The 27,737-nt window shown below is 39.7% G+C and overlaps 1 protein-coding gene across 1 annotated transcript in view; it reads left to right on the top strand.

The window, feature by feature from the left end:
- The window catches only part of stxbp6 (syntaxin binding protein 6 (amisyn)), a 69,694-nt gene that overhangs the window by 29,666 nt on the left and 12,291 nt on the right, over nucleotides 1–27,737 (top strand). The window contains exons 3-4 of the mRNA XM_080513293.1: nucleotides 24,402–24,532; nucleotides 24,711–24,876. Coding sequence (XP_080369419.1) covers nucleotides 24,402–24,532; nucleotides 24,711–24,876 — 297 coding nt within the window. The remainder of the gene's footprint in view (nucleotides 1–24,401; nucleotides 24,533–24,710; nucleotides 24,877–27,737) is intronic.

Genomic DNA, 27,737 nt, shown 5'->3' with positions numbered 1-27,737 from the left:
GTTAACTGTGTGTAACTGATTGAGCCGAAGGCTGAAAATTATCGATTACACTTTTCCCACTCTCGAAAAGCCCTTTTAGTTTTCTCAGTAAATATTTAGGTGCCTCACTCCCTCACCAGCCCCGAGGATCGAGAACAATGCAGGCGGCATATGCTGAGTTATACCTTTGTAAAGTAAATATTTAACATTGAGTCTCTCCTCCCGCTTCTGTTCATAAATAAAGAGACTAAGTGGAAATGCTGATCCATCCAATTCATCTGCGTGATTAACGATCATTGTCCGTCTGGCCCAAGGTTTACCTATGACCTCATGTTTCTTTAATCGACAAACAAGGACATAAAATAATACAAAGCATGTTATACAGAACCATCCATTTGTTATTTCTATAAAGTTTGAGCTTCCTCTATTCACATATCACCACTATGCAGTGTGTGTATATATATATATATATATATATATATATATATATATATAGGGGTGGGGCAGATCCGATCCAGTATGGGGTTCCAATACTGGATATCCGATTCCAACATAATTCACAGATCGGAAATCTCCGATCCAACCTGTGGAGATCTCTGATCCATGCCTCGTTTGCAGCCAGTTAGCAGGCTAGTGTAGTAGCACTGGGCTAACCAACTTTTCATGACAACATGTCGCTGTTTGGGGCGTATTTTATGCTCAAAACATCGCAAAGCATCGACGTGGATGTTTGCAAAGCCGTTGAACAGCGAGGTGGCTTCTTGCTGTACATTCAAAACAGAATTTGTACACATACATTTAAATGTCAAGCCAGTTCATAAACATGTCATCCTTCACACACTTCGTAAAAAGTGATCTCACAGACGTGACTGAGTTATTCGCTAATGAAACCATCATATAATACAAGGCTGATGGTGAGCATTTTGTGAAATGTCATTCCTGTCGTATATTCCGATTTTCAAGATGATCTTTTACCTCTGACTCTGCAGAAATCTTCTGCTCTGTCCACTGTTGGAGCCTATTGCTGTCTATGAAAATAAAAAAAAAAGAAGATATAAAGTGAAAATAGAAGGAAAGCTTCTCCCTGCGGGGCTCGTATGAAGCACAGCAGGATTGATACCATCAGATGTAATGAATTCAACAGCGTATCTGATTCCATGGTCATATGCCTGCTGAGCCTGATGATTCCTATATCATTTCAGGCTGCTACTATTGATTTTGAACTGAAGCACATGGATTTGCTGAGCCAGTGCATCTGTATTTAACTCTATCAGTCTCTTCAAGGGGAGTCTGGATTTATCTGTGGTCCCCAACATGGAAGCGAGTTCTGCTTTACAAGCAGATCCGAGTCCGACTGCAGCTTGATAGTGCAGGTATTTCGTCAATTTTAGGGGTAGTTTCAGCTGCACTGGTGGCTCTGAAGGATAAGGGACAGCTGTTCCAAAGAACTGATTCATCACAGTGTTATTTTTAACCTGCGTTAGCACAGTGAATGATTTGTGTTTCCCAATCTTAAATGCAGACAAAGCTGAATCTACATGAGCCAACTTTTGTGCTGAGCAGTGCACCGTGCTTATTCCAGTGAATGAAGAGAGTACAAAACACTCCTGCAGACCTCTGAGTTAGTAGTTTAGATCATTTTGCCTTCTAAAGGCCACAAACAGGCAGCATATTGAGGGAGGAGGCAAAAGCATAATCGTGAATATCGTTCACAAAACTTTAAACCAGTTAGAATTATGGGGAGAAAAAAAAAAACAAAGACAAAAGATAGGACAGAGATGGGGAGCAACAAACAAACCATGCAGACTTGAAGGGGGCGGGAGGCTCAGGTCATAAAACTTTAATCTCCACTGTCGGAAGTTGTGCAGGAAGGCACAGAAACAAATATGGAAGGAGAGAGACTCAATGTTACTCCAATGCCAAAATGGATGTTTGGAGAGTGAGAAAAAGTCTTAACCGATAGCAGCACGACTAGAAAATGGAGTGGCCTGAGCTAGCCCAAACTGAAGAATCTCTCTAATAGGAGCGTTATGAGCCCTGATATTGAAATGGTAAATGGTCTAGATTTATATAGCGCCTTCTAACCACACTGAGTGCAGTCCCAAAGCGCTTTACATATCAGCTCACTCACCCATTCACGCTCACATTCACACACCAATGGGACAGAGCTGCCATGCAAGGCGCTAGTCGACCACTGGGAGCAATTTAGGGTTCAGTGTCTTGCCCAAGGACACTTCGACACATAGACCGGTGTAGACTGGGATCGAACCTCCGACCTCTCACTCCGAAAGACGACCACTCTACCACCTGAGCCACGGTCGCCCAGGTAGAGACTGAGTCAGCGTCCTTCACTGAAACATGGAGCTGGTTCCACATGGGTGGAGCCTGATAGCTGAAACCTCAGCCTCCCATTCTACATTTAGAAAACCTCAGAATCTCCAATAAAGTGAGAAAGAAGTGTTCTAATGGTAAAACAGATGAAGTACCACTAGAAACTAATTGGAGTGAAATAGGATTTCTCCTGGCAGTGGAGATACTTATCTAAAGTACTGCTGGTCTCATGTAAGCTCAGTCGGCCAGACTTCCTACATAAATCAAGTTATATGAACCCTCTCCTCCTTAAAATTAGGTCCTTTATTCATACGTCATATCTCTGTTTTGTTTGAGTGAGGAGTCTTTGTTTGGTTGATTATGTATGTAAGTGTGTGTGTGTGTGTGTGTGTGTGTGTGTGTGTGTGTGTGTGTGTGTGTGTTTGTGTGTTTGGTGAGATGAGACCATTAAATGTTGATGTTGCTTTGATTCAAACAGACAGCACTGTATCTACTGAGCCTGAGTAATTGGACCTTGTGGGGAATATCAGACCCACTTCTGGAAAGTGGACACACACACACACACACACACACACACACACACACACACACACACACACACACACACACACACACACACACACACACACACACACACACACACACACACACACACACACACACACACACACACACACACACACACACACACACACACACACACACACACACACACAGTTATCGGATAAAAGCCTGTCTATTGTGAGTTTACAATAAATGGCATTTGTTTTGCGCAATGATTTTTCTCTTTGCTCGTAAGAAATCTTCGTCTGGGTCAGACCATCTCAACAAAGGTTGATGAGATAACCAGTCTGGAGAAGGACTGCTTAATGTCATGCCACAGGAGGGAGAAGGAAACATTTGAGCTACAAGTCTTTATGGGTTTTCTTTCACTGAAGTGACACATTCTCCAGGAACACATTCATTCTTACTTTATTCTTTAAGCTCTAACCATTAAAAATGTGCAAATCTTCTTTTTTTTTTTTTTATTCATTTGGGTTTTTCACATTTATAGCAGTATTTATAATTGTCATAAAATTCATGTATTTTAGTCACAGTCGGGATCTGTTTGACATCAAAAGATCAAAAAGCAATGTCGCTATGAACGCTTGGCCGCCACAAGCCAGTTATCCCCGTGGTCACTTTTCTGACACTTCCCGCTTAAAACCTAAAAAGTCAGAAGGCTCTTGAGGCCCCACTTTCACGGCCTGTATTAGTACTGAAAATCAAGATCAAGCGAGCTTTTCCCCTTCTGCTCTACTGCTCCAGAATTCACCAAGTGTCAGATTGCCACTAATAGGGAACGAGAGCTGGGTGTAGACTGTTGTGTGAGAGGTTAGTTTTAACCTACTGACAATGTGTTTTGTTTTGGGTTTTTTCAATAGTAATCCTTTATTACTAAAAATGGATGCATTAAATGTATACAATTCTGGTTAGTCTTCTTTAACTTCTTCTTTCTCAGTTCAATCTTCGGCATCATTTGTATGATTATCCATCATTATAACTCGCCTCGGTCTAAACCACCACAACCTAATTTTTGAAAAACATTCCTGTTGATTTTTGTTGCATTTCATGCACAACAACACCAAAGATAAAGTTTCCGTTTCAATTAAGGGATCTATTTTAATTTACTAATGTTTGGGAAACATACTTCCCATGTGTGAGGTTTGACTGACAACCTTGAGAAATACAGAGTGAAAAAAGGTTTTTATCTGCATGTCTTCATACCTTCAGCAGGCGTTACACAATCATTAAAGCTGTTTTTGAACAAAATGTTCTTTTATTGAGGCGTTTCATGATGATCTTTAAATGAACCACGAGGCTTTGAGCGTAGCCAAAACAAAAACACAAGAGTGAATCTGGCTATCTCCGAAAAAGTGAAATAGAAATATGTAATACTGTGAATGTAATAAACAAAGCAAACCAGATAATTATCCCTCTGACAAAAATCTTTATCAAATATCAAATCTACTTTGCAGAAAAACACCACCAGACGAATTCTTTTGAAAGAACACATCTATGACACAACTTCATGACATCAGAGTGTTTTTTTATTTTTATATGCACTCATTTACAGTTGATTTCATGGAAATGTGATAAGAATTTTTATAGATGGGGATTTAGAGATGAGATGTTCTGAAGCCTCACCCTGAATCCAGCTGTTGTACTCTAAATATGTGTAAGACTCAGGGGCCTTTTGAGTATAAGTTGTGATATTGTTCACTTTGCATTGTTCTCCCCTCCCAAACCATGTAGCTTATTACCTCAAACAACTGCGGATGATTAACCTCTTGCATACATTTAATCTCTTGATGTTTTTTTTTCTTCTTTCAATTTACTCCTGCGCTGTTTACCCAGACTCTCTGTTCCTTTACATATTGGTTTCTGACCGAAACTAATTAAAATGTACTTCTTGTTTGTGACATGAATGCACTTTGTAAAAATGCAATAAAGATTAGAAATTATAATTCAGTGATTATAATTTCGACTGAACTGGCTCGTCTTGCTGTTGCAGGATATAGTAACAGGTGTGTTTGCAAACTGTAAATCTTTAACAGCCATCCAGCCGTCTTTCTCCATGCAGTGTAATACCTTGTCAACACAAAAAGGGACGTGTTAACGTGTGGGTGAAGAAGTAGCAGATACAACTTCAGTAGTCGGTCCTCACAAGATGCCTATCGTTACAGTGTTGAGAATAGAATTGTCTATAAATATGCTCAGAGCTCAAAACAGGAAGTAGTAGTTCTGCATGGATTATACAGAGACATAAACTTGGAAGAACTTTTGCATTTGCATATTTCACTGTTTACAAAACATAATCCTTCATGTTTCAAAGAAACTACATAAAGGCTCTTCTTTTCTTCCGTTTTTCTTAGACATTGAGTTGAAATATTGCAATTTGAATCTCCATTATCAGAAATGTCACCCATTTATTAATATTGAGGGGATATAGATCAAACTTATAGCGATAAATTGTCTGCCCCTGGCTGAGACAGCAGAATATAGCCTGAGTTGAACATGTTCTCTCAACACAGTGTTGTTAAAATGACATTTTTCACTAACTGTGGGGTTTGGAAGGATTGGCACTGCAGGCTGAAGCTCTGCGGATTGTTTTGAGTTGTTTTCAGGTGACTGTGCAGAGAAGGTAAATATCTGAAACTCGCAGTAATCTGGAGCTCACAGCTGCTTTTTTGGGAGCTGAGTGCCAGCCTGTGTTTTTTTGTTTTTTTAACTGTTGCTGCTGACTAAGCTAATGTTCAGGACCAGCAGGACTCTAATTACACATGCTTTCAATAAAATGAAAACAAAACTGATGAACTGTGTCAGCTAGGCTCCCCCTGTTTTGAGTGTTAAGCACATTTTATCGAAATGTTGTTTGGAGACTTTGAGGTTAGACATACAAATATTATCCACAGCATGTTTGTTTTTCACTGTTAGTTGATTGAACTAGAATATTGATTTCTAAGGCTGATCACTGCTTAACAGTATTGGTTATCTGCCTCCCTTAGGAGTGTTATATTGAGTACGAAGGGATCTCATAGATTTTATAATATAGTTTTGAGCACTCTGTTTTGATTATTGTTAAAATGAGAGCCAGCAGGCTAGATGCTGTGGCAATGGTTTGACCTGAGGCTCATGTCTCTCTCACTTACAGCTCAGTGTTGAAACCTCTTACAATTTTAAAGTGGCCTTGTTGAGAGGAAGCCAACACTCTCGTCAGCGACACCACAGCAGTTTCCCTTTGACTCGGCTGCCAGCTGTATGTCAATAAAGATCTGTAAGTTTAGTGCCGTGGACAGTAGGATGAAAAAAACAAAAGATTTTAAGCGTTTGTGATCCAACCTATCTTGAGTCAATGTACTGTATGATGTAGTCAGTCAATCCCAAGTCAACATTTCAATTAATAATTATAGTAAAAGTTTTTGCCAAGTTACAAAAGTTGTGGACAACTCTACTATATTAGTGATCAGTGGGCATGTTTACATGCACATTAAAACTCTGATCATTGCCAGATTTCTGGAGATTATCTGAGTGATCATGTAGTGATATTCTCCAATTTCTTATTACTTGCATACCCAGAAGGGATGAATGAAGCTTCTTGAGTTAAGCGGAGATGAATTTTATCAATGAAAAAAAAACCCCAACTCGATACAGTTAACTATAGTTGCTATGTTCAGCGAGACAAGGCCAGATGTTTTGATAACATCAGGGTGTTTAGTCGACATTATGACCGGTACATTCTACATCTGGTTACCACATTTCCCAGTTAAATTTACTCTTCATTAGTTTCCTTCAAACAAGCAGCCGGGCCTAGCAAAATGGGAAGTTCTTTGTCTAAAAGCAAAGTAGTGTAGCACTGTTCTTTTCTTCTGTCATTACAAAGCTGAAGCCTCGCTGACCAATTAAGTTGTGTTGTTGTTTGTCTCTCCTCAGCACCGAGGGACCTGACAGGTCATGTAAATGAATGAGTTTGTGTTGAAAAACAAATTTAAAATGGGAGGTAATGGTCCCTCTGCTCACCTTGCGTGATCTCTGCTCTTTGATTGATTTGCTTTAGAATAACAAACAAAAGATTCAAAAGAAAGACCCCATTAGCTGTTGTGCAATAAGTGTAGTTTATTGTTTTGTTTTTTTTTTTATTAAAAAGCAGAACGTCTATATGATTTCAGGCCTCTTTAGATGATCTAACCCAGCTTTTGTCTGTTAAATCGAGGCTTCAACAGACTGTCGAGCAGTGATGACAGATTTGTGAGGAGTCAGTCAGGCATAATGGTAATGAAGTCACTCCATATGTATAGTCGCTAAGCAGCTCAATAAATACAGCTCTTCTAATTTTTCATTCATTTATTACGATGTCTACTAGAGAGTTTCGAGGGCTCCAAGCCTCTGACATATGCCTGACAACAGGCAAAACTTATAAAGCTACACCTTTTAAGGATTCTCAAGCATTAAGCATGACCAACCTTATTCATGTTACAAATGGAGATTTACAATGCTGAGCACACATATGAAGTTTTTAGATGATCAGTCGCATCATGGATAGAAACAGGATGACGCCTTGCTCAAACAACTGAAAAAGAGATACCACTGTACAGTTATTTATTCATTTGAACCAACATTTGGTTACATTAACCAAAATTTTCTTGATCATTTTGATCAATCACTTGGTAAAAATATGTTATTCATGGAATATGTTATGTATTGGGGGGTGTACTGTTGCTAACAAAAGTTGCTGAAAATCTATTTAAAAACAATAAAGACTCACATTTTTTTGAAGATTTGAGTCTCACTCTGTCCTTATTGCTGTCGTTGTTTATACAGGCATAAGACTTTGAGCTTAAAAAGGCATTGTAGGGTACAGCTAAGCCAAGTGCGAGTGAAGTGTGAAATAAGGACAACTTGAAAGACACAGCTGAAATATTCAGCCAGTGCATCATTCTAGACAAATGAAGAGTTTAGCGTCTGTGGCTCGACTCAGGGAGGAAAATTAAAGTTGGAGCTTCTGTGGCTTCAAATATAAGACGTACCTCTGATACGATGACAATGCCATTTCCTGTTTGTCTATGTTATTACATCTCCAGTGTGTTTTTTATTTTCTTTTTTTTTTTGCGTGTGTGCTTGACTTTATTGCAGCTCAGTTTCAAGGAGCCCGATTGGTAACAGAAGGCACCAGGTTTGTGGATCTGTGCATTTATGTGTTTATTTATGTGTCAGAACTGGCATTGTAATAACACTAAAAAGATGATATACTTCTGAACATATGGGATCTCATGGGTTTTATGCAACATCAGAGAGGTTGTCCCCTCAAATCCCAATGACTCATACAAGTGAAAATCTCAGGTATGGAAACTGGAGCTGCCTGTCTGATAGATTAATGGCAGAGGAGCCTTGCATTTTCAACAATTCCCAGTTGATATAAAGCTCTTTAACATTTGCTCGTTTGACTGAAGTTAGCTTGGGGATTTATGCATACCAATCATTTTGCAACACTAAATAATTTCTATATGTCTTTCTGAATAAATTGGCATACAATGTCTATTTAGCGATGTGTCAAATCCCAAAGCAGAAACTGAGATCTATTTCTTTGTAGTGAAGGCTCAAAAGAGCTGAAGCAACATTTGTCGCCTGAAAGAGGTTTTACCAAACCACATTTTTTGATCTGACTGATGTACTTTTTTGAGCATTTTCCCACTCATTGGCCAGCTGTGTCACGCCTTCTGCCCATTTCTTCTGCGGCCATGCTTACAGTGCAACATCCACTGCAGACCAGTGTGCCTGTGAGTGGCATGCATGTTAATTGTGATAATGAAGGTCACTGAGTGGCAGCTGGAGTCCCTCTCTGTATCTACAACACTGCCTGTAGGGGAACTTGCTGCCTGGTGCGAACCTCACCGGGACATCGAAAAACACCATATGCTCCCCTCCCACCCCCTCGCACCTTATTCCGGACCTGCCACTGAGATATTCAATCACATCGCCCAGGGCCATGTAAGATCTGAGATACTATGAGGTCTATTGTCCTCACTCCAATTGAATCAGACATGACTATCTGCACTCACTAGGCTAAAAGTTGAATAATTCTATCAGACTTTCAGCCAAGATTGGGCACAAAAGCAAAATGGCTATTAGGGGCCATTTACTAAACAATTAGCCTCCAAAACAATCGTTTAGAAATGATTGTTTGACCAACAGATGAAAGTTGACAATAAGTGAGCAGTTTGAAAAGACTTGGAGGGCAAAATCCAACTGTACTCGTTATATTCAGCCTATCTGTGTTAAGCTTTTTATTCTGTCACAATCAGGACAGCTCATTAAAGGAATTCAGTCTGGGCACCTCCAAGACAGAAAAAAAAAAAAAAAGTCAATACTGCTGTTGGTGGAGCTCAGCATGGGTGCTGCTCTTTGCTCATTCTGGCTGCAATCACACCGAACAACCTGCTCAGACGTTTTCTTTTTGCGAGTAATTTATGCACCATTTCATTGCACATTTCTTTTGCAGTTGCTGTTGGGTTTGTCCTCTCTGCAAGTGCTGAGATGCCCTGTGGTGACTTTCAACCAAGAGGACACCAATGCCTTAGCTTCTGTCAACGGGTCTACCTTTCTAATGTTTCTGTATTTCAGCGTGACTCCGGTCTGACAACATCCGTTCCCTCTACCAGAAAGTTTGCTGCACATCCATTATAGGCTGCTCGGTCGCCTTTTGGATTTTTCTGGGAGAAAGCAATTAATCTTCAAAATGGCAGCTTTTCCTAGAGAGGACAAAAGGGAGGATTTTTGTTTCACGATACGTACATAAGAAATGTTGTACGTCTTAAAGTCTGAAGATTTGTTTTGTTTGATTTGTTGTTGCTACCTATCCTCATGTGTCCATGACGATAGGTAGCAATATGCACTCTTTCATCATCTGTGTTTTGGTTGACGGCAATCTTAGGCAATCTGAAGTGTGTGCATGCGTGTGTTCGTCTTATAACAAACTCCATCAGCTTTCTTTGTGTTTGTTCGCGGGTTTCTTCTGTTTGAGTCTCTTCTTCCCTTTTTAAATGCTGCCAAACTTTCAGTTCAGGATTTGTCACAGTTGTGTGTTCAAAAATCCTTGTTCCGTCTCGAACGTTCTACTCTGTATTCATGCAGGAGTAAATCAGGTTTTGATAGTGTATGATGTAAACAGTGGAAAACAATGGTTGGGAAAAGTTGAGCTAATTAGCAGTCATCAATAATAGTCGCATTTGTGGAATGAATATCAAAAATTAAAGTCACTGCTTCTTCAATGGAGGATACTTTGCCACTGAACCCATCCTGAGCTTTGGGTTGTTCTTCATTCCATGATAGATTCTGTCTCTTCACCAGGTGGTTTTGGTTGTTTTCCACCTCTTTGGGTATCTTTCGAACGTAGTTAATCTATCGCAGCCAGTGAGTCTTCATTTGAGGAGACATATTCATACTATCGGTCTTCTCATAGCGTTCCTCATTTCAGACCTTATTGGGCCAGTAGATATTACGGATATCTGATCTTACAGAGGCAGCTGTGATTAAAGACATCAATCTTTCTCGTCAAAACAGATGAGAAATCTTAAACAAAACTCTGGATTCCTGGTTTACTCGTACAATACAGTTCAGAACATGAATGTCTAAATCATGACAAACCGGATGCTTTTAAAGTGCTACATATGGACAAGTTGTGGAGTCTGTTCTTGAAATAAGTGTCTTATTAGTGTTTTCGGGTAGGTTTTCGGGTCAAGCGCCACGCTGTCAGGTAACGTGAAGTTGAGAGTGTCAGGATTTAAAGGTCAGATGGGATACAGGCTGGCACCGTGACATCTGACTCTCTCCAGGCGTCTCATTCGCCCCGTGTGTCTGAACAGGCCGGGTGACAGCAGGCTGCGGGGATTCGATTGGTCTACAGTTGAGCCTTCCTGTGTCGGACCCTGGGTGGGCTTTGCTCTGGTATTTCATGTTAAGGGCACAGATTAGCACCCCCGCTGACATCCACAAACAGTGTATAATGCCAAGCATGAAGATATTTATAAACTTCATAAAATGTTTATTTGTTTAACAGTTTGCTTTTATTGTGTGTCAAAGGTGATGTATCTCTAGTTACATTAAAGCAATTTATACTTGCTTAACTAAATACAAAGCAGCTTAGGCTATTTCTTGTATTTTTTCTGGGTCTGACGAAGCATTATACATGCAAGAAAAAAAAGAGGGTTATCACAGTTAAATATCAATCTCTCAACCACCAGCTGTTTCCCTGCTACGGAACATCATTCATGGAAAGAGCAGATGGAAACCCATTGACTCCGGGAACAAATGAAAGTTTTCCTGCATGTTCGTGATCCATCCTGGCAGAGCAGCAAGCTGTGCCCTTAAGACACTGTGTGTGTGTGTGTGTGTGTGTGTGTGTGTGTGTGTGTGTGTGTGTGTGTGTGTGTGTGTGTGTGTGTGTGTGTGTGTGTGTGTGTGTGTGTGTGTGTGTGTGTGTGTGTGTGTGTGTGTGTGTGTGTGTGTGTGTCACACCCACAGGGGACACATCCACTGTCTGTTTTCACATCGTGTAGTCATATAGTCATTACGATGTAACTCCCTCGACTTAAATTGAAGTCGCTTTAAGTTATGATCGATTACAGAAAAGCAAAACTATATTGAAAACAGGTTTTCTTGCCCTCAGAGCATCAGTTAGATGTTGACAGCTCTCCATTTCACTACTTGGCTCAAGGATTAATAGCAGACTCACATGTGACTTCAAACTAATGTAATCCTGTAAAAATGGAGATCAAAAATCAAAACAGAACCAGAGTATTTTTATCCTCGGGATCATTCGGAGGTCAAACCGATACGTCCGAGAGTTTCCTGACTGTTGGCGAGTTTTGATCTTTCCACAAACTTGCTTTAGTTTTTGTCAAATACATTTTTTTAAATATGCAGTTTTGGCTACTGTTACTCTAAATCCTATGTTGTGTTTTATTGGCATGCTGCTTTTAACTTAAGCACATTCCATATCCATGGACAATTACAGCTTTTCCTGAGGCTGCACTGTATTGGATGTTGTACATCTCAGTTTTTTTGTTTACTTTTATATAATAATTGTTTGTGCCTATATTCTTTATTCTCATTTATATTTTATTTTGTTTATGTTCTCTATTAGGGTTTTGGCGGGGTATATGTCTACCAATTCCATTGTGTGTCTTGCATGTACATTAGAGCTGACAATAAAACTCACTTTAATTTTGTCTTGATTTGTCAACTGTATATCAGCAATTATGCATCGTATTTTTTTCACGATCCCTCATTAAAAAGTGTCTGAAGATGACTTGGAGGTTTGGAAATTCGTCCCTGCCGAGAGGAATGATGTAAAACCAATAACAATATTTTGTGGGATGAAAGCAGGACTAATTGGATAGTTGAAGACATTATTGATTTGGTTTTCATGTTGACATTAGGGAGGTTTCTCAATATTTCATTCCATAACCACTGATTGCATTTGTAGGAGCATATTGCTCAATTTTAAGTGTTGTTTGGTCAATAACTAATAATAACTTGTAATTAACTGTTTTAATTCAGTCCATCAGTATACAGATGTTTGCTTTGGGTTTACACTGCTCTTTTTTCATGGATATTAGCCATCAAATTAGGTTTGACTCGTGTTTTTGGATTCATTGTGATTTTGTTAGATGAAACAAATTTACTTAACAGATTTGTCACACAGAAAAGAGAAAAAAACCCCACCCTGAATTATCCAAATTAATGCAATCACAACGTTTAAATGTGTGAATAATGTAAATTCTTCCATGTTCATTAACACTAATTGTGGGAAGTACTGCATTGCTTATAATCAATTCCCAGTTAAATGGGGTGTACATATACTTATAGCATCTGCAGCTGTTATTCTGTCTGTTATATGACCGTTCCGGGTGAAAAGTCTATTCAGAAGAGGCATCAAATGTCATTGGGGTGGCTGCTGTTTTTCCCTTTTTTTTCCATAAAGCTACAGGTGGTGTGGAAATAGTAGTCTATATTTCCTGAATCTAAAATGTCATTTTAACAACTCCTGGGTTTTGTCGTCGTCCCTTTGGAAGCACGGATAATTAAACCTTCTGTTATGTGCAAAGGCTAAATGTCATTTGTGGCTCAGCTGGCTGTCCGCGTGACCTTAATAGTATACGTGTCCGGACGTTTGGATAAAGTTGTTGATGAGCAGTTTCCATGAAGCCACCTGGAGTTGGTCTATCAAAGCAGCCCAAACCTTTGCTGGAGGTGAAATGTTGAACAGTTTGGGAGGTAAGCTTCACTGCTTTCCCCCATCATCTTGTTTAGTGAATCATTTTTGAAGCCTGTCTGTGTTGTCGTTTATTACAAAGGATTAGATAGCTGTTAGAATAAAAAAAAAAGGATTCATTATTATGAATCTAATAATTAATCCTGCTTGAAATATGTAATACAGTGTTGTGATTCCAAACAAGTTCAGACTTTTTGCTACGTGAAATTGCATATTAGTGAAATGAAACATTGGTCCCGCAAGCAAAAACTGGCCCACCAGTCGGCAGACAAAATAAGGCTGAGAACCTGAATCAAAGAACAGACTGTGGTAAGATTTACCATTGAAAACAGCTTCGTCTTTTCCAATAAAATTTCATTTGCATCAAATTTATTCTGCGAGCCCCAGGCTGGGTTACGTGACAGTGTTTAATGTAAAAGTTCATGGTTTTTATGGGTCCTCAGTTTGTATAAACCTGCAAATTAAAGGCTGGAGAAATCTTGGTTCTGAGAGGTGATAAGACAACATTACAGAAACATGTATTTGTTGCTATCACCCAATTCAAATGAAAGGGGGATACATGCACCTATAGTGAGTTTGACACCCCTTTTACATATATATTGCTGCACATGAAATCCTATCCTCATGCTTTGATCGTGAGGATCAAAATCAGGTGGATCTTATCCTGTCTGTAATATAAAACCACACAGATGGCTGCAGCTTTACAGTGTTGACTGTTTCTCAATACATATCTCTGCATCCTGACTTTTGAAATGGGAACAACAAGCTTTTTTTTTAGCCAAAATCACAAAAAGTAGTAGCCAGTCTGTCAAAACTGAAAGAACAAAATACGTCTTTGCTATTCCAAAAATGTCTTCTGCTATTGTTGACCCAAAAAGATCTTTGTCAGAGTTCACCTGTCACAGCCATGACAGCATCTGTTGAGTTGTGACTTCATGCGCACTGTTGAGGCGGTGTGTTGTTTGATTTCGGGGGAGAACGTGCAGTAACAGTATCTTCAGCGAGACGATGCCTCACTAAACCCTGACTAAAAGAGAGCAGATGGGCCGGGAAATGAAATCTGGCAACGCGCCTGAAACGTAATGCTTTGATGCATCATTTGATTTCAGTTTACAGGACCTCAGGTAGAAAATACGGGGATGACTCACTGGTATGCAGTCCAACATCTCTGCATGCTGTCCTGATAGCGGCGAACAACTTAAAATGAGATGATGGTTGAATTCAGATGTTTCTCATCTCATCAAACAAAAACAAAAAAAAAAACACCCGAACCTCATTCTAGACAAATAAATCCAACTTTATCCCTGAAAAGATCGGGTCTGAGAAAAAATGTTCAGGGGATGACATTACAGGAAGACTGGAAATTGGAGTATTTCCTAAAAAGTGTTCCCAGGATTATGGAAGCACAAGGATACTATGCCTCTGTAATGAAAAATGTTTATCTCAAGCTGAGTGTGGCGTCGATTGGATTATTACGGCACTTTAATAAAAGGTCTCAGATTAAATGTAACCCAGGTTCGACACCGAGGTTGCTTTTGCTTTGTGGATTTCTGCTCCAGGCGAATCACTTTAGGTCATCCAGAAGAAGTAAGTGCTGAGGAATACGCCTTGTTTTGACTGTTTGAAATACCATTGCATGCTGTTGTGTGACGTAATCCAGATTAGGTGGCTGTGAGGGTCTTGGTATTAATGTACACCAGAGTAGTGGCATGTTCAATACACTTTATACACATTTATTCTTGTTTGACACCTTTTGGTAATCCCAATTTTCTCTGCTTGCCTTATCATAATTTCTTTTTTCTTTGTATGAGGCATATTGAATTGTACAGGTCTTTTATATGGCCGTTTGGGAGCCTAGACAGACATATCTGTATTAAATCCATCCCATAGCATCACAGTAGGAGAGCCTCAGACCTGTGCCCCAGTGTAATTAAATATTTCCTCGTATCCCTGGTCTACGGCTCGAGAGGAATGTCTACTATGTGGGCTGGGGCCGAGCCTGAATAGTCGGGTTATTAAGTGGTCCGCAGAGTGCCGGGTGATGAACGAGCTGAGGGGGTCATAATGTGGAATACAGACCTCACTGGAGACCCTGTGTTTTTTCCTGCGATGTGTTCAGGAGCAGGAGGCAAGATGAAAAAGAGAACGGCTATGACCTGCCTCTGTGGAGAGTGAGATTGTTTTCTGGCCTTCTGTATGGTTTAATAATGATTTTTGTTTTCATGCCATTGACCATCAGTCTTTATAGTGATTGACTGCAATCTTTCCCGACATGCTCTGAAGTTTTTCATCAGTTTTTCTTAAGCTTAAGAGATGCACTTGTACTCTTTACAATTGTCAGAGGTAGAATCTAAAATATTGACTATCACTATGCTTTCATACCTTCCATACACCTCATTGAGTCGCTTTTATATTTTCTGTGTTGCTTTGATTTGACTTGGACTTATAGACTTTTTAGTGCCTCAGACGAGTGTTTTGCTTCTGAAGGGCTGATGTACATGATTTGTCAAGCCTTGAGAATCCTTTGAATGTGTTGTCCTTGGGTGAGTGTTATAATTGGATGGATAACAGACGTGACTGGAGGCGAAAGGCAGCTGGAACAACTTCAATTTTTAAAAAGCTCATTTGGCTTTGGTATTCTTAACATTCGAAGGGGCTTGGATAAAAGGAATGACTGCATTCCAAAGAGATCAAACATGGACACAAACTAGTCTTGTGCTGAGTTCATTGTTTCAGCATTAAAACCACCTGCTTTACATCGTGTTGGTTTCCAAAACAGCTCAGACTCATTCATCGACTACGCCTCTGAAGGTGTGTTGTGATATCTAGCGCCAGGGCGTTAGCAGCGTTTCCTCTTCATTCTTTTGAGTCTCACGGTGGGGCCTCCATGGATCCCACTAGTTTATCCAGAACATCCCACAGGAGCTCAGTCACATTGAGATGTGCAGACTGAAGGCTAAGTCAACATCTTGAACTCTTCACCTTCACCTTCCTCGAACCATTCCTGATCTGGGTGATTTACCCTGCTGGAGGAGACCTCTGCTGACGGAGAGCACAGCTGGCTTGATGTGGTCTGCACAGTAGTGTTTAGGTAGATGGCATGTGTCAAAGTTCAAATAGATCTGCTATAGTTAATCAGCTGTAACCTAACAACATATTGTCAATAAAACAAGTTTTAAACATACAGCTGACTTGTTTTGTCCTTAATAGAAATGTTATTGTTACACAAGGATGAACTGCTTCATTGTTGTGCTGAGCTAATGGTGTCTGTATCTGTTGTGAGTAAATTGTTACTCCCAATCGTTGTAAGAACCTGATCCCTGCACTACAGCGATTATTCTTTCTCTTTTACTGGTGGTGTCCTGTCACTGCGTCGGCACCATCCTGCCAGAGGAGGCCTTGTACACAGCAGTCGCAGTGTTTTCAGCCCATGAATAGACTGTAGAGGCCTTTGTTACCGGGTGTTGTTGCCAGTCTTGCCTGTGCTGCGGTTCATCGCAGTGACAACTTCTTTCTGAAGATAACAGTGTGTTCCAGCTCGAGCGGAGTGGGGGCAGCTTTAAAATAGACCTGTAATCATAGACCCCGATGGAGAAAAGTGTTAGACATGCCCTCGGACGACAGCTCTAATAACAAACCCCACAAAATCCAACCTGGAAGGAAACTGTTGGGATGTTTACCTTTCAGGATGGGGTCCTCTGTGCCATGGTAGCCCTTTAAAAATATGAAGTATTCTCCAAGGATTTTGTAAACGTAGGAAGATATTTCAGCTTTTTTTTACCTCAAGAAATGAGGTTGTGGGAAACGCAGCACATGCGTTCATAATTGGTTTCACTTATCTGGTAATGGCTTTGTAGTTCAAAGTATTCATCACAACACTTGGCACAAATTCTCTGCATAAAGTGAAAACGGTGTTTTCCTCACATGAACTCTAAATGTTCAGCTGGTCATTTGCAGAGTTGGCTGCAGCCTTGCATTGTTTACATAAATGTCACTGTAGAAAAGGGCTGGTACATATTCAACTTTTCAATTGAAGAAATGCAAAATTCAATTTTTATCCTATGATGCCGCTGAACCATTTTTTTTAGTGGTTATGATCGTCAAATGCACAAACATTTCTCAGCATGTGCACAAAGATTTTAACGAGACAGACAATAACAAGACAGTCCAGAGTGTCATGACTCCCAGGGCATATTTTCCTGGGACTTGGTAGTTTTGTAGTTGAGAGTCACCAAATAATTATCCAACTTCATTGTCTGTCCATATGCATGTCCGTGTACTCACCATTGCTTAGTGTTTATAACATCTTGTTCTCCACACTCGAGTAATGCTTCATTCCATAAACAAACCACAGCACCCACTAGTGGCTTTACATTTTCGTGTAAACAGACAGTGCTTTCAAAACTTGGCCATGTAAACACAAAACTATTCTGAAAAGAAACTTGAAAAACAATGCGTTTTCACTTCAAATATTGTTGTATAAATGGGACCCAAAGTCAATGTCAGGCTTAAACATAAGCAAATGACACAGATCATGATTCAGTTTACATCCGAGTTTTAAGTCGCGAGCTAAGTTCACTAATTAAAAAACACTTTTGTACTGTAAATAAAACACTATTAATTCAAATGAAATGGGATCAGGAAGTTTTCACATCAAAATATTATTGATGTAACTTGATTGGTCACTTTTTCTAAAGCTTTAGTACTAATAACTTTTACCATCAGTCATTCTGATTCATTCACTCTAACTTGTGATTTGTTCTCATCAAAGTTAAAATTGGAAAACAAAAGAGACAGAAAAATAAATACAGAATAAGCTTAATTGGCTCTGAAATTAAAAACAGTGCTTTAGAAGATAATTTCCTGTAACAACTGTTACTTTTATATATGTGCATATATAAAAGTATATATATGCCCTATCAGACGGTCTTTTAATTACTCTGATGGTTTCTGACACCCTGAAATATAAAAACAGAATGGAAATGATCCTGCCTATGTGTCACAAAGACAGCTTGATGACTTGTGTGACTCTGCAAGAAAACACTTGTTTTTCCTGCCTTCCTACAGTTTATGTTCTGTTAAATACTAACTTTATTCTACATAAAATTGCAATTAGCAGCCTTGAATTTTCGCCTTTTTTCTTTGCTCGTTGGACTGATGATTCCTCGTGTGGCCTCATTTGTTTAGTTTGTTCACAAACACATGATCTGTCCCCGGAGATCTTTCCTGTGCTACAAACGGAGGAAGCTTCTCAGCCAAGCTAAACAAACTGCAGCTCTGTGTACTCTATAACTTGACACCCATTAGCATTTCCTACTGTCTTCATTATATTCAAATTGCTTTGTAGAGTCAGACTTGCACGTGATTCATTGTACCCGAGCTGTCCCTGTATGAACCTCACCAAGTGGCAACCCACTTCGTCTTCGGGGGGTCTTTTATTTTAGTTTTTCCGTTTTGGGGATGAGATTGCCATGGCAACTGTGTGTAGTTAATGTTTGAACCGAGACAATTGACTGCTGACAGAAGGGACTTGATTTGTCAAGAGATCCTTTCGCCCATCTGGCTGAGACGGAGGCTGCGAAATGTTTTCTTTGAAGTTATGACAGAATGGAGCCAAACAATTAGAAACATACTTTCATCTTTGCAAACTGACACAAGTTATCTTTAAACCTTAGTCAGAAGTTTTAGTGTAAAGGGCATTCTGTGTAACAACACAAGCAGATTGTTGAATTTCCTGCTTCCTCGTTTTGTAAGACTTCATATTTTTCTTGGTGGGTACGTTTAGTCAAAACAGTGCAACTGGAGTGCTTTGTGGGTTTCAATTCATCCACTGTTATCATGAGATTCTGAATTTTTATAATCTTGCTCGAATGTTGATTATATTTCTGGCACCTGAATGGTAATTTTTGATATGGATCAATATTGACTTGCAGACTATTTTGTGTGAGACAAGCAAAGAGAAGTTTTTTAGTTCATGCCGCAGTGTGTGGTCCTTGTTCATATCGCCATGTTGCTCCATGCTGACTAGAACGTTTCAGGATTGTATTTATTTTCACAGTGTTACATTCAACATGTCCACGAAGTACTGACAATCATTCACAATCAGCAACTTGCACACTTCTCGCATGGGTCATTATATCATTACGGCGTGTGCTTGAACTCCTGGTGCTCACATTTCTGTCTCAACAACCACAACTATGATAATATTTCCTTGAGGGTAAGCTGATCTCGAGAATGTTTCCTCTGTGTGTCCACAGTCTGTGAAGTCTACAGTACATGTTTCCCCTTCTGGCTGCAGCACTCACACAAAGCCAAGCACAACAAGAGATTGGTCCCGTGGAGGAAGTGCAAGCATGTCACCATTTGAATATGAGAAAAAAGCAGGACACGAACCCCAGTGTGGCCTTCCTCTTAACAGCCAGGACCACATGGAAACAATGCCTCTGGCAGATTTTCGGTGGTTGAGGCATGAAAAATATCCAGTAGCTTTGTACCCTTTTCCCCCTTTTTGGAGATATTTAACATTTGATATTGTGTTCAGACACTGATGGCCTCTATAAATCAGCGGTAGTGTTGGTATCTATAGTGGTTCTCATACAAGTATGGCTTCAAAACCGGTAAATGGAGCTATTGACTGGGAAATAAATGTGATTAATGTGATCTTAATGGTGGAATTCCAAAAGCAGAATGAAAGAATTCAAATATTCGGTCACAATATATAGCAAACTTATCATTATTGGAATATCAACACGTCCAATAAACATATTACAAAAGACAGACACAACTGTAAAGAAATGTGTTCACTTGATTAATCCTGATTAATTAACAAAAACATCCCTTATTATTTTATACCTGGTGGCACAACGAAGTCACCAAACTCCTAATAGGAGTGACAAGTTACATGATTTATATGTGCTCACAGAGTGGTATAAACATACTCCTCTCAGTGGTATCGTCACAAAGTGAAGCTCTCCACTCAAAGTGTAATCCTTCTTGTTTAATGGCAAGATGGTCTCAACGTTTCAGAAACCACTGATCTCCTGGGATTTTCAGGCCATCTCCAGGGTTTACAGAAAATGGTGTGAAAAAGAAATGATATCCAGTGAAGCAGTTCAAAGTGCAGATATGTGGCTGGAAACAGAATTTAAGGGAGATACTCTCTGAATAGAAATATAATGGCAGACGATCTGCAGGGTAAAATGGAAAAAACACTGAATATTAGGAATTTTTTTTGTGTTTGTTTTTTCGTACAGTGAAATTTGGTCCAAACCACATACAAACCTTTTTCAGAATGTTTTCAAGAGCTTGTAGATCATGTAAGCAGTTGTGTCGATCGATCAATCAATCAAATTAAATTTATGGAGCCCTTTCCAACAGCCTCAACAGGTAACCAAAGTGCTTCACAGTGAGAAGCGAGAATAACTTTCTGGATTTGCTGATACTCTATTCTCGAAAAAAAAGAGAGAAATGGACTGATTTTGGGACTAAAAACTGTGATCATGACATCCCTCGTTGTGACTTTGTGCTTTGGGATTTAATCTTGGACCCACATTTACCCGACGCAACCGCACCACTTTTCTTTTCCTTTTTGATCAAATGCAGTTCCCACCAGGAGCGTGCAGTCGAGTTAATGTCGCACCGAATAACATATGGCCTTTCAGCAAGCATAACGATGTTAAATGAATATAATTTCTCTTCTTCCCTGATTACCATTTGAATGAATCCAACTCCTCTAAGACATTGTTTCAATAAGTGCAGAAGAGGTGGGAGTCAGCAGCAGGATTTGAAATAGATTTAAGAGGCACGAAGGTGTCTGGCGCTTTGATTAGGACCTCTGTTGAAGGTTCAGCTCCATGGCCTTGAGACTCCGATGCTTTTCAACCATCCACTGATTCAACTCAGCAGTCAGCTTCCTGTGCTATGTCGTCGGGGTTTTTTTGTGTTTTTTTTTTTAAATAGATACATCTTGCCTCCTCTTGTGGGCATTTAATATGCAATTCAAGCATCGCAGTTCACCATGTTATGCAACTTTTATCCTAACCCTGGAGTCAGCGTTATTGCTTTGAAAGCAGCCCTGACCCCGGTGGTGTTTATGCTAATGCAACAATGTGTCAGTCAAAGCCGCTCGGGCTTGAGGGTCGAACTCATTCATAATCATGATTTTATTTTTATGTTCTCTATGGTGTTGTACAGCATTTGTATCCTCTGAGTCATGCCTGCAATGTTTTCTATAGTTTATGATGAACTGCTGTTGGTGTATTTTTCAGTGTGAGCCACTCGCTCTGCTTTAATTCACAGTACATTTTATGATAAGCAGAATTAGTTGATTTGTCTGAATTGTAGTTTAGAGGCAGTTTGTGCCAAGTTGTCCATCAACGAAACTCGTTGATGGACGACTTGTTTAAGTGAAAATGTAAAACTTCCTTGGATTTAAGCTCAAAGCTGAGGATGTCTGTCTTTTCCTAATGTTGTTAAGGCTGCGGAATGGTGTAGTCGTTCTCACTTTGGCCTCTTAATCATTTCATTCATTTATTTGTTTATTTGTACGGGACAGTGCATATTAATGAACTTCCAATCTCTTCATGAAGTTACTGTAAATGTACTGGATTTAGCACAATGCTAATTTCCATCCATTTAGAAAAACAAAAAAAACATACAAACATATAAAAACAATATGGGGAAACAAAGATGGTAAAATAATTATTTCCAAAAACCTACCACGATGTGCAAATATTAAAGCGCTTACTCAGTAGTTTGAAATATGTAAAGTGCCTTTTTTTTTAATAAATCAAACTGTCTTTGGTTTTGGTGTTTCATCAGATATGCCCATAAATTGTTTATTTGTGTGTCCGCCTGCCTGGTGTGCCCTGCCTCTTTCCATAGTCAGCCAGACTCACCCAGAAGGCCCTTCGACCCTCAGTTGGTTAAAACTGTATGTTAGAATGAAGCAAATAGGTAGAAACCGTCTGGTTTTCGATGAGCAGATTGAAATAATTTTTTTTCTCTATTTGGTTTTATTTGATTTAATACTGTGTTAGAGCTGTGTGATAGTTGATAGATAACTTGTCATTGAGTCTTGCCACATGTCTTTGGTTAGATAAATCAAAACATATCAGTGAGCATCTGTATGGTTTGGGATTTGTACTACCAAATAACAGGGCACTTTCATTTGAACCTCAGTTTTGACCCGGGGTGACTGGGTCACATTATTCTCATTCATGCACGTGTCTTCACTTCCCATCAGCAGGGTTTCAGAAGTAGAGCAGTTTGTTGATTTTAGTGAGGCTTGATGCCATAAAAGGGATATAATGTATAATGCATTGCATTAATGTCTGAAATGAAATGCGGTTTGTTGATGGCATAAGATGTGATGTTTTGAAATCGACACAATGCCTTTTATGCGCGTACTTCCTGTTTGAGCATTATCCAGAATCACACAGGGTTTCTGGGCTTAGCTACAACTTTCCAGATTTCCCTTTCTCTCTACACTGTTACTTCCACGGTGCAGGGAAGCATATTATCTATCCCAGTTCATTCAGGTTTTTTATTTAGACATGTATGTTACGCCTGTTTGGGAAATTTGTGGTCCATTGTGCAGACCTGTACTGTATGCATGTTAATTTTTCATTTTTCACCTACTTGTTCTCCTTTTCTTAGTGAGAGGTTTTAGGCTCCAATGTCCAATCAATCATTGTGGAAGACTAATAGTTCTGTGATATACTTTATCATCTGACACCAATGTAACACAGAGACAAATTATACTTGCAGTAAATTCACTAACCTTAGTTTCTAGACGCCTACCCTTCAACACAGTGGTTCATTACATCCAGCAGTCATTCCCTTCATGATTTTCGCTGACTTCTGGAGCGCCGATTAACCTTGACCGTGACCCGAGACAAATGTGATCACTCACTTCTTGTTTTTGTCATGGTTGTTCTTGTCTGAGTAAAAAATAAAAAATAAATCCCTCAAAGGATGAAAAGAGATGTCTGTATTTTATGCATCTGCTTCTGTCATTCTCTTCCACCCTGGATCCTAAGGCCAGCACCTCCAGAATCAACTGCAGCTGTCTAAATGGATACACTAAACATATCCAAACATCGCTCGTCTCATGGGAGTTTGCTTACTCAATGCATCACCTGATGTAACATCAGGCCCTACCTATGTGTTCCACATGGTTTCCAGAGGAGGGTGTGGTCGGTCTTTGAACCAGAAAAATCCTGAACAATAGAGGAAAAAGAAGACGTGACATTCGGGGTGTGTGTGTGTGTGTGTGTGTGTGTGTGTGTGTGTGTGTGTGTGTGTGTGTGTGTGTGTGTGTGTGTGTGTGTGTGTGTGTGTGTGTGTGTGTGTGTGTGTGTGTGTGTGTGTGTGTGTGTGTGTGTGTGTGTGTGTGTGTGTGTGTGTGTGTGTGTGTGTGTTTTTTTTTTTTGCCGATGACCACAGAGAGTGACCTGAACACTTCCCTCATTCGGAGATGACACAATAGCAAAATGTGGGAGAGCGGAAGCAGGGGTTAAAAAAGCAACACGGCTGCATTTTATCCCAGAGAGCAGCAGACAGGTTTACTGTCATGTCACACATACACGTTTTGCAAACTAAAACCTTAACAGCTCAGAAATGAATGTGTTGACTTTGATCCCTGCATGAGCAAATGCTGTACATGGCAAACATGTGTCTTTATTGTAATACTGAGAGCATCAAAGGGTGAAGCTGTGAACAAAAAGACTCTGGACAGCAGGTGAACCCTGGTAGAAATGCAATTTTCCACCTGTTTAGATGTGTCAACAGCGCAGAAGAGAAAATGCCATCACCCATGATCTGTATGCCCCACACAGTGTTGACAGGAATATGATAACTAAGTGTTTATGTGCTTTAAACAGTTGGTGCTTAATACTGCTTCAGCATAGCAGAGATGTATTTCCCAGTACAGTATCAGGTTACTGGAAACACTTCAATAGGATGAATGGTAAGACCAAGCCCATGTTTAAAGCTTGTCTGATCATGGTTAGGCTACAAGAGGAATCTCATTGTAATCTTTTATCTGGATCTTTGTTGCTGTTGGCTCAAAAAAGAATATTGTTAATTCTTCCTTTTGTTTTCGCCGCCCACTGAAGGAAGTGTCCTTTGCTCTGGTTTTATTGTTGACCCGAACCGTCTGGTTATCATTATCACACACTTTTTCTCTGTCTCTTGTTTCAAGTGTCACAGAAACGTAATTTCCTGAAGCCTTTAGTCATTAGGCTCATTTGGTGCTTTATTGTTTGTGTTCCTACAGTGACTAATAAGAAGCCATCCCATGTATCCATCACCAAGGTGAAGCAGTTCCAGGGGTCTTCTGCCTTTGTCAAAAGGTCACAGTGGACAATCGACCAGTTACGACAGGTCAACGGCATTGACCCCAACAAAGTATGCTACATCCAGCTGTCATTTTAACATATTTATTAAGTATGCACTGATAAAGCTTTTCAAAATACGAATACTAACTTCTCGCTACTTGCAGATACTGAGTACAGATACCAGTTGGTGCATCTGGTGCAATATTCCCCTCACCCTACTTCTGTCTCTTATTCACTGAATTTTCTAGGATTGTCCAGAGTTCGACTTGATGTTTGAGAATGCTTTTGACCAGTGGGTTGCTGGTTCAGCAGGAGAGAAGGGCACTTTTATCCAGATCCTTCACCACACCTGCCAGCGCCACATCCCCACACGGAAACCGGAGTTCGTCAACTGTCAGTCCAAACTGCTGGGGGGTAAGGCATTTGAAATAATAACAATAAACCACTACTAACGGTGTTCGTTAATACTTCTGTGCTGCAACACAGTTCTGTGCTCCATGGCTCTGCAGTGCAGCCCTCTCTGCAGTCACACTGTGCTGAAAGCCAGTTTGAATCTAATTAAGTATGATGACAACCAGCACCTGCTGCGTATGAAAATTTATGCCCATCCCATGTACACAGCATCTGTTGTGGGCTCTGGTGAAGTGAGGTCAAAGAGGATGTCCAACAGAATATATCAGTAGTGACTGGAAGCATCTGACACAGTTCACTTAGTTTTACAGCACAAACAAACAATCAGGACAATACTAAATCACATTTGTCCTTAATTTGTGATGTTTTAATTGAAAATCATTATTTCAATTGTTGTTTTTCTTGCCGTTGAAAATACCACTGAACATCACAGTGAACGCTCTAATCTTCCCATTAAAAAAGGATATTGATATTTAGTCAATTAAACAGTGAAATTAGAAACTGTTAGTTAAACGATTAGCTGTGCCCAATACCACTGATTGTATGCTCAAAGAAAAAGCAAAGACGGAAAAATCAAATAAGCTGAAGCAAAATTATGTGCCGTGTAAAATATCAATGTAAAAGAACATAATTGGTCATTTTCTGGCTGAAAGTGGTTTGTTCACTGTTAACCAGATGATGAGAATGCAGCATCCTGGGTGGCTTAATCAGATATTGATCTGTTTACCCCAAGCTTCATCTTTAACAAGCATTCAGCCTGTTGTATTATTCATAGAGCTATTTAAGGGAACACATCCCTGAACCTGCCTCCTGCATGTTGTCCATCTGCCCCACATATATTGGAGGTGGAGATTGACACGGAGATTTTAAACTTTACAGAGTGACACATGAAGAAAAAAAACAAAATTGGAGTTAAGCTGCTGCAGGAATCCATTGCAATGCATACAATACACTGCAAAAAAATTGAGTATATGATGTATGTGATTCTACTGTATGTAGTTTTCCTGTCTTTCTGTTATTTTTTAATACTCATTCAAGCTTCAGCTGCAAGTTCATCTCAGCGCTAATAAATTCCATCGACTTTCCTCCTATTCTGAAAAACCATGTATTTTTAACTCCTCCACTGACCCTGGTGGTGCATGGTCTGTGTGTGTGTAGGCGGGGAGGCAGTGGTGTCCCAGAGAGCACCGAACTCGAGGCTCTTTAGAGTGGGCTGGCTTATGGAGTGCAACTGTTGCCTATCAACAGCACGCCCCCAGTAGATCTGGAAATTACTCCTAGAGTTCCTGTGGCATTGCAATAACGTCAGTAAAACTCAAGCATCACAGTATTTTGATGTCAGTTGATGCTTGTGGTATCAATGGTTTTCCAACAAAGATGAATATGTGCAAGAAAAATGTAAAAGTTGACAGTTCTCTCAGATTGTGACAGGAGGAATAAAAGAGATACCTCTTATGTCCACTCCATTTTAAGTCTCACACCAGTGCAAAACAAAAATCATGACGCTGCTCAGGTGTGGGACCATAACTGTGGTGGACACTATCTGCACAACTGAACCCTGAGAAAATGCCAGATATTCAAAACCCCTAATGCAGAACTTAGATACATCAACAGAGGAACTCATCTTTTAATTTGACTCGCATATGTTTACAGGTGGCAGAACATCTGATCAGACAGTTCTGTGCAAAACTTTGCAATACAGTTCTCGTCATAAAAACAACAGCAAACAGCTGATCTTTACTAAGAAGTACCTTAAACGTGGAAAAAAAATAGGCTTTTGAAGTGACAGAGCTCCGATCTTAACATGATCAAATCTGGTTGAGTTTAAGTGAAGAAACGGAAGGATCTGAACCAGACAGCAACTTCAGACGATATTTACTTCCTCCAAGTTGTTTCGACACAACCTTTGTGCAAGACAGCTGATGAAAAACTGATTTAAAGGCAACAGGTGGTCACACCAAATACAAATTTCTTTCCAGCTTATTCACTATGACATTTGCACGAAGTGATAAAAAATGAACTTTTAAGACCCTGTTTTCTGAAGCATCTTTCATCTTTTTCATGTCAAGCTAGCCAAAAACTCTCAGTAATACAATATTAGAAAGCAGTAAATTTGAGCCAGTAAAAGATTTATTGTGAATCCCAAAGAAGATGAGATAAACCTTGTTGATTTTCCAGCTAAATGAACGCAGATAGAAAGGGGGACTGAATAAGAATAGAATAAATGGGCTGAAAAAAAGACATTTGGAATTGTTAAAACTTGGAAATATGGGGAAACCCCCCACCCACTAAACTCAGCTTGCGTCTATAATTGGGACTATAATCTAAGTTGATATCCTTTCACTTCACCATGCCTATTAGATTCTATATACATGTGCCTTGTTTTAATATATTCTGTTTTAAAAAGACTTCAAAAAGTCACATCTGTATGGGAGTAGATGCACAGGCATGTGTTTTTGATCCTCGATGAGCCATGTAATTGGTCGAGAAACCAAATCGGCTAATTTGCTAATTGCCTTGTTATCGGTGCCAACTTGGGCTGCTGCCCACCCTGTTTCATCCTCTTATAACCGGATTCCCACCTGAGCATTTCCGTCTCACTTGCATGTGTTTACAGTTTGATTATAATTTCATGTCTCCCTCCAGTCACACTGGGTGTTTGATGTTAGATTGCCTTCTGGAGGAGACTGGAATTTAACACTTTCTCACTGAGATGTAAACAATAGTTATGGAGAGCTGGGGATCAAATTAGATAATTCCCTAACTTGTCGACCCTGATGGAGTTCCCTTAACACAGAATACCAGTTTTTACACTCACAATTGTGTGACCTATTTTACCCAATGAATAAATAATCAGGCACTAG

This window comes from Blennius ocellaris, assembly GCF_963422515.1.
Source record: "Blennius ocellaris genome assembly, chromosome: 17".
NCBI classification, from domain to species: Eukaryota; Metazoa; Chordata; class Actinopteri; order Blenniiformes; family Blenniidae; genus Blennius; species Blennius ocellaris.
This window is presented reverse-complemented; position numbering and strand designations above follow the sequence as displayed.